Source organism: Ipomoea nil, unplaced genomic scaffold (genome assembly GCF_001879475.1).
Source record: "Ipomoea nil cultivar Tokyo-kokei standard unplaced genomic scaffold, Asagao_1.1 scaffold1286, whole genome shotgun sequence".
NCBI lineage: Eukaryota > Viridiplantae > Streptophyta > Magnoliopsida > Solanales > Convolvulaceae > Ipomoea > Ipomoea nil.
The window spans coordinates 454139-470001 of record NW_017617714.1 but is presented as its reverse complement, the minus strand read 5'-3'; the positions used below and the strand labels follow the sequence as shown (position 1 = coordinate 470001).

The 15863-nt window shown below is 33.3% G+C and overlaps 1 protein-coding gene across 2 annotated transcripts; it reads right to left on the bottom strand.

Annotated features, from left to right (window-relative positions):
• Positions 1-379: 379 nt before the first annotated feature.
• LOC109184852 (glycolipid transfer protein 3-like) lies at positions 380-14669 on the bottom strand. 2 transcript variants are annotated; one of them, XM_019334913.1, is made up of 6 exons: positions 14304-14669; positions 13248-13303; positions 8334-8401; positions 2378-2513; positions 1762-1905; positions 380-492 (listed from the first exon to the last, which is right to left on the bottom strand). In XM_019334913.1, the coding sequence occupies exons 1-6, from the start codon at positions 14485-14487 to the stop codon at positions 457-459; spliced, it is 624 nt and encodes a 207-aa protein (XP_019190458.1). In that variant the 5' UTR covers positions 14488-14669; the 3' UTR covers positions 380-456. The 2 variants fall into 2 exon arrangements, with proteins under 2 accessions (XP_019190458.1, XP_019190456.1); XM_019334911.1 differs by having other exon boundaries at positions 8334-8464; positions 14304-14668.
• Positions 14670-15863: the final 1194 nt, after the last annotated feature.

Sequence of the window (15863 nt, the reverse complement as noted above, 5' to 3'; positions counted from 1 at the left end):
TTGGTTCGTGAGTGGTAGATTGCGGACAAAAATACATGATCTAGTCCCGACAACCGCAGTATGAGAGTGTTACACAAAATATATAAAAACTGAGCTGCAATAACACAGGAACAAGTGATATATATATAAAATCCTAGCATGTCACACGTGATTTACCCAAATTACCCCTCCACTATCCTATTAACATGGGCAGCTCAATTGATTTATTGGCAGTAGATTGTGGCCGGGTAAAGACACATGACTTTCTCTTGGCAACTGCAATATATAAAATTAAAACTCTTATATATATATATATATATATATATATATATATATATATATAATCTTACATTTATTATACTATCAAGTTACAAGATTTTTGGTAATATATATATGCATATTTACATTTGAATGAAAAAGAGAGTTGATTGACTGGGAACTATGTACAACTTCAGCTTCTTAAATCATTCCTTTCTTTCAGATGGATTTTAACCTATCCAAGCCGTATATTTCCTACAAATAAAAATGGAAGAATAAATAAAGACGAAGACCATTAGAGAGAGAGAGAGAGAGAAAAGTAATATCATCATATCAAACTGATCATCAATTGGAACACTTCATGTCTTCATCATTAAAAGGTTAACCAATATCTAAATTTTAAAATTTTGATAGGTATATTACAAGCTAACAACAATGAAATGGAATATGTATGCTATGCTTTACATTTGTAAAATATATGCGGTTAGATTTAAATTTGAGATTTCATTCTAAATAGTAATAGATCAATATTGGGGGTTGACAACATATGCCCAACATTGTTAATAATATTTTGTGCATCAATATCTACTTATTATCATTCATTTTCTTTAGTAAACCAGGTCGATCAGGTCAATAGAATGGGGCAAATTATGCCATGGATCAGGGCAAATTATGATGTGCATCCGTGGTGCACACGGATGCAAAAACGACGTCGTTTTGACTAAAAACGCGCGTTCCACTTAAAAAAATTAGTTTCGATTCCCGGCAACAACATTATGTTGTGCATAATTTGAACTATATATCCAGAACCAATGAACTAAAAATCTAGAATCAATAAACTAAAAATCCAGAATGAATGAACTAAAAATCCATAATGAATGAACTAAAAATCCATAATGAATGAACTAAACATCCAGCATGAATGAAAAAAAAAAATCAGTTTCGATTTCCGTATAAATATCCAGAATCAATGAACTAAAAATCTAGAATCAATGAACTAAAAATCCAGAATGAATGAACAACATAATGTTGTTGAGGGGAATCAAAACCGTTTTTTTTTTTTTTTTAAAGTGAGACGCGCGTTTTTAGTCAAAACGACGTCGTTTTTGCATCTGTGTGCACCATGCATGGTGCACACGGATGCCGGATGCACAGCATAATGATTCATGGATCAGGATCCCCTTGCATTGTGGACCCTAGTTCAAAATAACCTTCAAATTATGTGTCAACCGTTAAAATTTTATGTATCTGTAAATAAATTGAAGGTACATAATATGTTAATTATAGATGTATAATATGTTAACTACTAACACGTAATATGCTAACCGTAGACTCATAATATGCAATTAATATATTTTGTACATACAGTTAACATATTATGTGTCTGTAGTAACAAATTATATGTCTTCAAATTATTTACAAACACATAATTTATAGTTGAAGACGCATAATATATTAATACATAATACTTTTGGATGCAAGGTGGACCTGATCCATGGTATTACAATTGATAGAATGGCTTACCAGAAGATTGTGGATTTCTTGTAATGCAGGTTCCAATAATGAAATCAAGGCTTGCATTTCCTTCTTGAGGATGTCACTGTTTTTGTCTCTGGCCATGAGAATAGTGATCAAACTTCTAGTGTCTGGCACTAGTTTAAGTGCTACCTTCATGGAAAAGGTGAACTCAATCAATAGAGTTAGACTAAACTTAAACAAATCTACAAAACTTTATTGATTAAAAGGTCTTGTTTTATTTGGGTAAATCCCGCCTTGTGATCCTAGTTGATAAAGGATCACAAGAAGATAAACTAGGTTACTATAGCTGATCGGCTTAGATCAAGAAGACCAATAAGTCACTCTCATTGGAAGTCGAACTTGTAACATTTTGGTTACCAAGTCAACAGTCTGACTAATTTGGCTGGTTGCCCTCAAATAAATGATAATCTTCTTCCAAAAGGTTGAATCCCCAACCTCAACCCGACAAAGTGCCGAGGTTCAAACCTTGGTCTCTTCTCCTAAATACTGTCTACTGAACCATTGAGCTAAGCCCGTACGGACCTATATGCCGTATTTGAATAGAAATATCAAGAAATTAAATAATGTTGAAAGAGTTTATGATGGGATTAAATAGTGTTACTTTATATGCAGCTGAAGAAATCCATCCATGCCAAGGCTTGAGAGTGATGGTATATGACTCCTCCACTGCTCTCTCCATATTCTTCTCAAAATCCTCTACCAGTTGTTGTAACAAAGCTAAAGAGAAGTCAAGCGATCTGCAGTATAATAATTTTAATGGCATTTACATTTTAATATTAATTGAAATCATGCCATATATTTTTCCAAGATTTACTCACGTAATTAGAACTATGATTTTAAAAAAGGGTCCTTTTTTTCTTGGTTGAGTTTTTTTTTTTTTTTTTTTTTTTTTTTTTTTTTTTTTTTTTTTTTAATTACGAAAAAAAGGAACCGTGGACAAAGACAATAATTATGTAATTCAGATTCGGTTTAACTCAATAAAAGGTGTTGATTTTTTTTGTTCTATTCTATACTTTCTCAACTATTACAAATTAAAGAGTCTAGACTTCATCATCGGGGTGCGATCCTGTTACCTTCCTAGCAAAATGTTGATACTTGAGAGTTAGACCTTCTATTCCCATTAACTAATACAATACTATATATCTTGCGAGTTAGACCTTCTATTCCCATTAACTAATACAATACTATATATCTTGCCTTTTTGTGGGAGTTCATTTGTTTCTTTAGTACTGCTGCCTCTATTGCAATGTCGTATCTTTCAAAGAGTGAATGCTCTCACTGAAGTTTGAACCTATGACCTCCAATTTGGGAAACGAATAACTATGTCGCTTGACCATAAAGTCTTAAAAATTGAAAGTCTAAATATATTATGATGGTTATTTATGGGCTAGGTCCGTCATAAACTGGATAATGCAGGGGAATAATATGGCAATTTATATCCTGCACCAGGGCGCGCATTGCATTGTGAGCCCTGATGCAAAACGACGCTGTTTCAGGTTTTTTTTTTTTTTTTTTTTTTTTTTTTTTTTTTTTTTGAAATTTCGCTACCCTGTGTTGGTGGTTAATTTTCTTTAAAAAAAATCTCAGGTTCAAAAATGTACATAATTTTATACTAGAATACATAATTGTATACATGAATGTACATAATTGTATAACAAAATACACATACTTTTTTTTAAAAAAAGATAATACATATAATCTAACATAATACATAATATACATAAACGTTTAACATAATAAACATCAACTCTTAACATAATACACATAAATTTCCTGTTTCGGATGTACATAATTGTATAAAAAAGATGTACATGATTGTATAAAAAATGTACATAATTGTATAAACAAATACACATAATTGTATAAACAAATACACATAATTTATAAAAAAAAAAAAATACACATAATCGCGTCAACTCCCTACATAACTTACCAAAATGACGTCGTTTTGAGAGGCGCGGGACGCACAGTGCTATGCGCGCCGTGGTGCAGGGTATAACCATTGGAATAATATTCTCAATGTTATGGACTCACAAAATGCCTCAATTGGGTTACAAATAGGGAAATAAATATGGGAAATCAATAATTAAGTCTAGTGGCCCAAAATCCAATCCCAATTGGATAGTTGGTCTGCCAAGCCTACTTTGAAACCAGAGGTAAATTTTAGGCAATTTTCCTCCGGATCATGGTCCATGTAATAGTGTGTTTCATGAAGTAAGTATCATTTTAATTATACTTTAGTTTTATTTGACAATATTGTTCTGTTTTTCAGTTTATTTTTCACACACACTATTTAAGTTTTAGTATATTGAATATTCATTTATAATGTATTAAAAGTTTTTGTTTTGCAAGTATAAGTAAAAAATAAATCTTCAGTATACTAATAGTCTTATGCCATTTGAAGGAGAACACCTAGTGGACTTGTGGTCTAAGAATGAAGGTGATGATGTTTGAAGGAAACAAGACACTTCCCCACCCCTCCCCTATTTATATTATTTTTTTTTTAGGTTCGAAAAAAAAAACTAGATAATGAGTAAATGAGAATAACTAGCTAGTGATTCACCCACGTGTCCCCCTAAGCCACCAAACACCAACCCCCTTCCCGAACCCAAACATCACATGCGTCCCAGGCAAGAAAGTTTGTAAGCAGCCACCCGCCATTCACTTTTGCAACGTATGGCCAAGGATGTTATATCTTGCCGCACTTTGGCCCCAAACGTTTAACCATTTTTTTTCACAAAAACTTTTCACCTTGACCTACTTTGGACCCAATTCCTCTAGCATTTGCACCTCAGCTCCTTTAACTCTACTTTCCTATCCAATTTGCATCTCTAACTTTATTTCCCTTTTCAACACCTAGAACTCGTTAATATCCTATCCATACTGCTAGTAGAGTCGTCAATACTTTAACTTGTCAATACCTGAGGGTTCTCCAACTAGTTAGGGAGATAATCTCACCATATTGTACTCTTCAATGTAGGACAAGACCTCACTCAATCGTGTTGTAAGCAGTGTTAATGGAATTTGCGAGATGAACCTCACGAGGTCGGCTGGGATTAAAGGGCTTGGCCTCACAAGCCTTCCACTTCAGTCATGAGGTCGATTTGGGCCCTTTCTTGTTTTCGTTTGAGGGTTCTTTTTTGTTCTAGGTTTTTTAGTCGACCCTTCTTCCTCCCATCATTTAACTTGACGTGTCTCCTCCACCATGGCATACCTATCGACTATTGCTATCATCACCACATAGTCGGTTGGAATTTTCCTCTTGAGACTCTTGTATAGGTCTCCAACTCTTAGAGATTCTATAAACAACGTGATGACCAAATTTTCTTCAATCCCCTCTACCTCTACTACTTTCTCTTGCCACAAGTTAGGAACTCAAAGACAAATTCATCATATTTTTATCTAATTGTGGCCACAAGTATGAGAAGTGTTTCTTGGCCTTCCTCCCACGCGTGAAGTGCGTGGTGAACTTGATCACCAAGTCATGGAAAGAATCGATTAACCCTCTTGGTAACCCCATGAACCATCTCTTGGTCGATCCCTCGAGGGTTGAGAAAAGCACCCTAACCATCATTGGCCCTTAGTAACACCATCACACCACCTTGATAAACTACAATATGTTCTTGCGGGTCCCTTGCCATGTCAAACTATTCACATAAGGTGTTTCAGAGTTGGTTGGTAGGGGTTTCTTCATAATTCTCCTTGTGAAAGGTGGCATGACCTTGTGTGAATACCATGTGTAACTCACCTTTGTCCTTCCAATGCAGCAATTCTTCTAACCTTCTATCTACCTTATTTGCCCATTAACAAAGGTTTGTAGTGAGCGGTGGATGGAAAGTAGGTTGAGGATGTGGAATCCACGGTGTCATTCTCAACAGATAGAAAATTTGGAGTGGTTGACGTGTGGTTGATCACAAGAGAGTCATGAACCTACAAATAGCTAGAATAAGTGTGTGCAAGCACAACAACATTGTGTACAAAAGTAACAAGTGTGCGAGAGAAAGTAATCACAACTAGAGAGCAAACAAAAGCAAAATCACTTAGAAGAAATCAAGCAAAATGAAATGGCCTTGGATTAGCCTTTCCTGGTGCCTTAGAGTGTCCTAGGTAGAAGATACAAAATGTGTTGACCGTAATTCATGGGGGTTGTTTGCTATTGCTAATGCCATTTTGGTCTCCTTAGCCTATCATAGAGTATAATTGCACCCGAGTGTCAATGTTACTACCATGAGACATTTCTGCATAAATCCCATTCTGAGCTTTCTCTTCTTAGAGCAAAGGTGGGGAATGCAAGTGAATTTAATTAGGCAATTATATAGTCCCAATCCCTGGGCAACTATACTAATTCTTAGGTTTTCCATGAAGTTGGGCCCTAAGCCCATGGAAGGCAACACAAAACTCCACTTCTATCAAGAATCCAAACAATCAACATAAAATATATCTCCTAATTGCAATTATAATCACATGACTAGCACCGTACAAGAGAAATGTTAATCCAATTCCCTAAGAATGGCTAGCCGCACATGTTCTGAATTGAAATACAATCACAATTGAGCCAATAAATGGAGATGGATAATGAATTAAAAGAGAAGAAATGTAGAAATTTACTTAGCTCAAGAGTAATTGCAATCAATCCAACAAGATTCTCCAAACATGCAAGAAGAAGGTCCAAGGTCAAGGAAGAGTTGTAAATTCTCCTTGGAACCCTAGAACTACTTTTTCTCTCTACAATTGGAGAGTTTTTTAGAGCTGTCTCTAGAAGTGAAAATGAAAACTAAAGTCTAATGTACAAAGTCAACTCCTATAATCCCTTAAATACATCGTGCTCCGGATGCACGACACGATTCACGATCGTGGATCTTCGCGTACATCACTTCCAGGAAATGGATCCTTAAGTCACGCTTGTGGATCTTGTCGTATATCTTTTTGGAATTCTACCAACATCAGGATCCACGATCGTGGATCTTAGTGTACATCTTTCTAGAATTCTACTAGCCTCCGGATCCACGTTCGTGATCTCAGTAGTACATCCTGCTCCTGTAGGACTTATTCCAATTAAGCCTCAAATCTTGTCTAAATGCTTGCAATTAAGCCCGAAGTCCTTCAAAACATTAAATTGCACTCACCATTCATCCATGTGCCTCAATTATATCATTTTGCATCAATTATCATCTCAATCAAGCACAAAACACCTTAATTAATCACCAAAGAACTCCAATTTGACCCCTAGAAAGATACATTTTTTTGCACTTATCACCCATTTCTATGGGACTATGGCTCAAGTCCTTTTTTTTTTTTTTTTTTTTTTTTGACCCATCAGCCCTCGCTGAACAGGGCTTAGTGAATACTTTCATCCATTACATGAGCAGGCTCTAGCTCATTCTTAGGCTCATTTGGCCTACTCACACTTGTTCGAATGGTCCAAATCTTTTCTTCACTAGCCTCCTTTCATCTTAGGGCATACTCAATCTCTTAAGAGGTGGGCTTGCTCTAGCACCGGGACCTGTGGTCATTTGCTACACCTAGCTAGGTGATGCTCCCATTGTTGATGTAACATCTAAATGCCTATGAAATCGATCAATGACAGGATACTAGGTTTGGTCCCCTGGGGGACTCAGGTTGGTTCTCACTATCCAAGCATCGCCCCGAATTGCGAGGGTACTAGTTTGTTCCCTTCAATCTTACTGTAGAGATTTGAATTCTAGGAGTGAGAATGTCCCCTCCCTTGTTGACTAAGTAGTTCTTATAAATCTTTAGACTGTTGACTATATGATCCCCATCATGTTCATGCTAGAATGAAAGCAGTTGCATTGGGTTGAGAAAACAAGTGTTTGAGTTTAATTTGCTAAATTTAATAACATGGACTTTTGGTAGCAGTTTCCATAAAAGGTGCTAATTAATGATACTTTTAAATGAACCATATGCACTATAAACTAGATATAGTCGGGGAATAATATTCGGGGACGGGGCGGGGCGGGGCGGGGATGGGGATTCACACATATTCCCCGTCCCCGTCCCCGTCCCCATTCCCCGAAAATTTTCCCCATCCCCGTCTTTGTCGGGGCGGGGATCGGGGATCCCCACCGGGGGCGGGGCACATTGCCATCCCTATTCTAATTCTTAGTCCAATTTGAATCCCTAACTTTCTTCTTTTCCTATCTAGACCTGATAAAACCACTACTAGAAATTATGCAATTTCCGACCACCTGAAAGTGATCTTAAATCAAGTTGAAATCAAAAAGTGGTCGGAAATAGCAACAAAGGTTTTTCCAGATACCAAAAGTGGTCGGAACAAAACTTTCGACTTGATTTAAGATTACTTTCAGATAGTCGGAAATTTCAAAATTTCCAGTAGTGAACCTTGCTCATGAGTTCCGATAATTTCCTAGATCCAATTAATTCTCACATCTCCATTTCCTACCCCAATTGACCTTGGGCTCAAACTTCATTTCTCTATCAATTATGTTTCTAGTGGTATTACATACAACATATCTAAACATTTTGTTATAGTAGTTTTAATTGAAAAAAAACTAAAAAAGAGAAGATAGAGAGATTACCTGGTCAACCAAACAAAGGCTTTACTACAGCTGGAACCCTTTTTAGCAATTCCTTCGGTTGCCTCTTTCTTCAATAATTCCACCATGTTTGAATAGACCGAAGGATCAGAGTCATGCAACTTCTCTAATATCTAGAAGTGATTTCAAGATATAATAATTGAAGTATACATATTTTGAAACACATACATTTCATGTGGATACAATTAATTAGTTTGAAGAAAATAAAAACTCATTAACTCCAACAAGAATAATAGTATATACTCATTCTGTCTCAATTTTTATGTCTAATACCATAAAATGAGTTTGATTTCAACTATTTATAATTCAATCTTTTGTAATATATAAATTTGTATTAGTAAATGAAATATATAAATTTAGAAACTAATTTAAAAATTTTTGTTAAATACAAAAAATTAAAATTAAAATTAAAAATCACAGAAAATATGTGAACAAAGAAATTTAATATGACTAATAAAAATTTAAAATAATAATAATAATGTTATAAATATTTGTAATAAGATTTTGATGAGTCAAAATGTATTTTTGTTGAAAAATTAAAATCTACAATTTTTTTTTTTTTTAAAATGTATTAGTGTCTAAGGGATTTTTTTTTTTTTTTTTTTTTAATTTGATATGGGAAACATCGCCTAAGTTAGAGAGAAGAAGATGGAGAAAAGTTGTAAATGAAGTAAAGAATGGAGCAGGATTATTTCATTGAGCGGAAAAAGGAGTAGAAATTGGAGTCTGAGCTAAATAAGAATCGGAGAAAAGGTCAAAATTGTAATTTAAGGAGGAAAATGTGAAAATTTAAAGAATAAAATCATTTTTGGTGAAACGATTGGAACACAAATTAAATTTATTTGAAGAGAGGAAAAAATTGGCGTATAAATGGTGAGCATTAATTTTAAGATTAATTGAAGCAAAGGAAGTAGTAAAAGGCCAAGTAGTAAAGTTGGTAGAATTGAAGACTTGTTAGCAAGGGAGGTGATATCAAAGGTACAACGTTCGGATTCTATTGGTGAAAATACTAGTAGTGGAAATGACATTATGGATGCTAGAAGTAAAGGTAGCGCAGCATTGGCTACTAGAGCCAAATGTGAAAATGATACAAAGTCAATAAAGCATGAATACACAAATCAAGTTGTAAGGAGAAGATCAAGTCGAAATAGAAGATCAATTTATCAACTTATCAGATCAGGCTACTACTTTCAAAAATTCAAAAATCAAATTATCTTACTTCAACAGATACATGAAAACGGGGCAATAGAACATATCAAGCAATACTTACAATGAGAGCAATTGTGCAAAACTCTTCATATAAATATCTAGAAAAAGAGACTAATCTTCCTAAAAGCCTAGAAAAAGAGACTAATCTTCCTAAAAGTCTCTAAGAGTTGGAATTATCTTTTCTTGTTAAAATCTCTACTGGGTGTAGATAGATGGCAGAGTAACAAGAGGACCTTGTGAAAATCCTGTGGAGTGTAGGCTTGGTGCATAAGCACTCGTGTTGTAGAAGTGTTGAGTTGGTGAACTAGCACTTGGTTGTTCACTATTATATCTGGGTGATTGATATTGTGAATTCTTCTTAGAGATAGGAGTATAGTGGACGTAGGCTGGGTTTGGCCGAACCACTTAAAAATTCTCTCTCATTTACTTACGGCTCTCACGTACACTTTGCATTGCATGTATAATCTCCGCTCTCACAAACAACTTAGATACATTTCTACTGTATTGCATGCACTTACTACTTATCTAACACTTCAATTTTTATTAAAGCACTTTACATACATTTATTCCGTTGTGCACTCTAAGTTAGATTTATTCAAGCAAATTAAAAATTAGAACACTTTAATGTAATATCTAAGTTGGAATAATTAAAAATTTATTCCGTTGTGTGAGGCCGTTTCACGGATCCTAATCTGTGAGACAGGTTGGATCAAGATAAAATGTATTACTTATATGAAAAAATGTAATACTTATGAAGGAAAATGTAATACTTTTACATTTTGATCTAAGGGGGCGTTTGGTTCAAGGAATCTTGGATTACCCCAGGTAATATGATTACCTCCAGGAAGGTAATGTGAGATTTTTGGAATGTAAAATTACCTTATGTTTTTTGTTTGGATTGTGGAATATAATATTACCTTGTTTGGTTAAGGGTTATATTTTAGGTTATATGGATCAATTTACAATAATGTCCTCAATAATATATATAGGGAATGGTTCATGTGCGGTAAAAGCTTCCCGTGTGATTTTGCGGTTGACGGCTCAAATCAATGAAAATTATAAAAATAAAATAAAAACGTGTGTTTGGATGAAAGGAGCTAAAAATGGCGCACATTAAGTGATAGAAACACGCACCTTAAGTATTAGAACAACGCACATTAAGTGTTATAACAACGCACCTTAAGTGTTAAAATGATGCACATTAAGTTTTGTTCTTGAGGGTCTGAACCACCTCTCAGTTCAAAAGTTTTGTTCTTCTTGAGGGTCTGAACCACCCCTCAGTTCAAAAGTTTTGTTCTTCTTGAGGGTCTGAACTACCGTGACTCACAGAGAATGGTGCGCGAAGAAGAAACATGACACATCTTAAGTATTAGAACAACGCAACTTAAATGTTATAACAACGCACCTTAAGTGTTAAAATGACGCACATTAAACTTTGTTCAAAAGTTTTGTTCTTGAGGGTATGAACCACCCCTCAGTTCAAAAGTTTTGTTCTTCTTGAGGGTCTTAACCACCCCTCAGTTCAAAAGTTTTGTTCTTCTTGAGGGTCTGAACTACCTGTGACTCACAGAGAATGGTGCGCGAAGAAGAAACATGATGCACCTTAAGCACAAACCCACGCACCATAAGCATAAAACCTACGCACCTTAAAGACAAAACTCACGCAACTTAAGTTTCAACAACTACTCACATTAAGCACAAACACACGCACCTTAAGCACAAAACTCACACAGCTTAATTAAGCACAAAACTCACGCACCTTAAATTTGACCTAGTTGCAAAAATTACCAAATTATCATTGCATTTTTTTTTTTTAATTTTGGTAATCCTGAACGTTGATTTAAACAAAATCAATGGTTCTTCTCTCCCCGCACAACCACACATAGGGCTGCCACCCGCACCAGAACCTAATTCTAGATGTGTGTGTGTATTTATTTTACTTATTTATATGTATGAATATATATTAATACTTAAATATATATAAAAAAAAAAAAACTAAATATACACACACGTATATTTGATTGTATAAATATATATTTATTTTATCATCATCATTATTATTATTATTATTATTATTATTTTATAAGGATTAGTTAACAAGGACAAAGTTGGAATAATTTAAGGTAATCTAAAATTACCTAAGAAAATGAGAGTAATCACATTACCTTGAAACATTACCGCCACATAAGCTTTCAGGTAATATAACATTATATTACCAGATAATCTCATAACTTGAACCAAACAAGGTAGTATAACATTACCAGATTACCTAGGTAATATAAGATGACCTGAACCAAACGCCCCCTAAAAGTATTACATTTTTCATCAAAAGAATTACATTTTCCTTTATAAGTAACAAACACTTGCCAACATTACTTATAAAGGAAAATATAATACTTTTGATAAAAAAAAAAAAGTAATACTTTTACATCAAAATATAAAAGTATTACGTTTTTCTTTATAAGTAACAAACACTTTATTCCTAATTAGTATTACATTTTTCAATATAAATATTACATTTTCATATTGACCCGACTCGTTTCACATATAAGAATCCGTAAGACAGTATCACATAAGTGTGACCCAAATAGTCATTAATGTCTTTGTATTGAACTAAAGCATCTAGATTAGATTGAGTCTGTTATCTATCATTAATTTTATTAAATACAGTAGCAAGGATGATAAACTATCATTAAGTTGAAACAGTGGATTGGTTAAGATGATAAATACCTGTAGTGTAATATGGGACCAATCAATTGTGACAAAAGATGTCACTTCATAATATAGGAAATTAATCCTTAAATTGGCATTACAAATACACATAAGTCCAAATAGCTGGCCCCAGGGAGAAGCGTGTGCTTTACACACATCTAATGAAAATGATTTGCGTGTGTTCAAATTTTAATTAAATTTATTTGTGGTATTATTGTTTAGTTTATGAAAATATGTGGTATTTATTACAAATCTAAAAACATAATAAGTGTGGATGAAGGTTATACTCTTTATTTATGTCCATTTTTTTCGGTTAAGTTTTTTAAACATTATGTTTTAAAAGTTGTACTTTACAATATTTTGGACAAACATACCCCTACCGTAACAACTTCTGTTATCTTTTCCACTATTATTATCAAGCACATGCATCCATTATATATTTTCTTATATTCTTCAATAATAATAATAATAATAATAATAATAATAATAATAATAATAATAATAATAACAACAACAACAACAACAATAATAATAATAATATACACATTATATATTAGAGTTATATGCTAGTTATTTTATAAAATATAAATATCAAATTTATAAAAATATTTTACATCATTATTATTATTATTATTATTATTATTATTATTATTATTATTATTTACAATAATTTAAATGTATAAAATCTAAATAAATTTAAAAATTTAATATAAAGTACTAATATTGGACACCTATTTTGTGCGCATCGTGCATAAAAAATACTAGTTATATTGATAAGTGTACATTTTGAATGTAAACGAACCAAGAGTGCAAATAACATGATTTGAATAGAAACAAATATCAATGTTAGCACCCATATTTGGAGTATTGAATTACAATTTATAAAATGAATTAAATTTAATAAATCATAAATAATCAACTTCTTCCCTCCTAATTTGTATTTTTAGAAAATTAAAAGAAAAAAAAATAGTTTACCTGGATATTTTGATGGATATCCTGTCTCAAAACAGTCATTGATGACCCTATCTTATCTGCTCCAAAAGCAAAAGAAAAAAGAGACAGAGATAGAGACTTAAATTAATGAATTCTCTATTCAATTAAAGCAAGCAGAGGCAGACTTCAAGCATCAATGCAACTGGTTAAAATTGTGTATTTTTATGTTAAAAAAGAAAATAAATTGTTTTCTTTTATTCACTCAATATATATGGCTAAAATATTCATACTTTCTATTTTTGATACTGAATAACTTGGACATATATATATACATACAAACAGACACGTACACCCCTCATCAGTAAAAAAGGACTAACAATGCCACCTCGCAGGGGCTTAACTCAATGGTTCAAAAGGCAGTATTTGAGAGAAGAAACTAAGCTAGGTTTGAAACATTACAGTAGCAGTGTGAGGATTTTGCCCAAAATAGACAGATTTGTTGTGCACATGGACATTTGACACCTGTCTACCGAACTATTGAGTTATCGTGATTTATATCCTCTCACATGCTCTGCCGGATTGGGATATGGTGTTGAAGACAATAAAAGTCTTGGAGACACACTTCAAATAAGAGAAGATCCAATTTAAATGTGGAAGGCCAATTTTGTGAAGGAATGTGCCAGGCTGGTTGGGAAGTCAAAAAATCAATTAGTTCCCCTAAAATAAGTAGGAAAAATCAGAAAATGGGGTCAAAATTCATATTTTCTCATGTTTACATGATTATTTCTTAGGATAAATACATAGAAATAAGAGCTCATAATGTTTATAGATATAGGATAGAAGAGTTTTGGTAGGTTCAATATTATTCAAAATATTTCAAATATACTAATATAAAAAACTAATCATATTTATCAAAATTTCAATGTTAACAAACACGTACATCAATTGAACAAAAAAATGGAAAACAAAGCATGACTTGTGCTGTGGATTTCTAGACCCTGAGTCCAATATCAAGTCCGGAAACCCACAACACGTGAAACCCTTTGAATTGGGGATTCAACCTATTAGGAGAATTAAAAAAAAAAAAAAAGGACTAACCAAGAACATGAAGAAGCAAGTTGCGGCAGACGCAGAGAAAAGGCTTGGTGGCAATATGTGCAGTAGTGCTATGATCATCAGCTTTGAATTTGAGCACCCCCATGGATAGCGCTTCTATGGCACAGCTCATTTCTGATCCCTCCTTCTTCTCCTTCTCCATCTCCTCCACCCTTTTCCTCTTCATTTTAACTCCCTCAGCTCTGATCTCTTTTTATCTACTCCTTCTTGCTGTCTCTATATATATGTGTTTGTAGATATATATATATTATTATAAAATTGTAGGGAATTGAAGTCAATGTTATGCAACAACAGACCGAATATATACACTGATAATTATATGGCTGCTGCCTTTTGTTTAGTTAGACGTTCTAGATCTATTTCATTTTATATACCAAATTTTAATATGAGGTTCTTTTTATAATTTCATACATACTAAAAATAAAAAATTATATTAATATAAATAATTTTATAATTTTAAGGAGTTTTGCTAAACAAGTGACAGTTGCTTAGTGCATCTTTATACCTCTCTTTATCAAGTAGTAACATTTTTACGTGTCATATAATAATAATAATAATAATAATAATAATAATAATAATAATAATAATAATAATAATAATAATAATAATAATAATAATAATAATAATAATAATAATAATAATAATAATAGATTTTCAAAAAAAAAAAAATAATAATAATAATAATAATAATTTTCTTTTATTGTGTTTTAATAATATTTTTAATACATTGGTGTGATGTTAATATATAAATTCAAAAGATTTTTTTCCAAAGGAAATTTATTCATAAGAAAAAATAAAAGAATTTTGCATTGATATTACACATTTTTGTTGCACTATATATGCAATTCGATATTAAACCTAGAGTTGGAGGATTGTTGGATCAAAGGAGAGAGTCATACATAGAGCCGTCAAAATGGGTTTAGCCCGTCGGGCTAGCCTGTTCCGCCTCGTCAAAAGGGCGGGCGGACTAGCTCGATTTTTATAGGCCTGTATTAGAGCGGGCTTTTTAACATGCCCCTGCCTAACCCACGGGCTAGGCGGGCGGGATGGGATGGCGGGCTAGCCCGCGAGCTTGCCTATTTTTTTAAAAATGAATAAAGACTAGAGACATATATAGTTACTGTAACACCCCTAAATTTTGAGATATTTAAAACTTATAAAATAAAGGTGAAACTATCAATTAAATCCTAAACAGAGCATAAAGCTATCCATAAGTGTCGGGGTGCTATGTCACACCTAGGTTTGAGAACCTAGGTGCACAGGCTAACTAACCAAGCATAATGAATCCTCAAATTAATATTCAAATACAATCCCAAGGCACACAGGCTAACTATTGTGCTAAGGTTATTTAAGCTAAGTCCAAGGCCCTGACTAGCGCGCTCCAAAGCTAATGCTCATCACCTGAAAAATATTCGATATAGCAACCGTCAGCGAATAATGCTAGTAACCTATTCCAACGCGTTAAGTACAATATATGTAGATATAAGAAACTCATTTTGAAACTGGAATACATATATACTTACGAGACTCTAGTTTAAATCC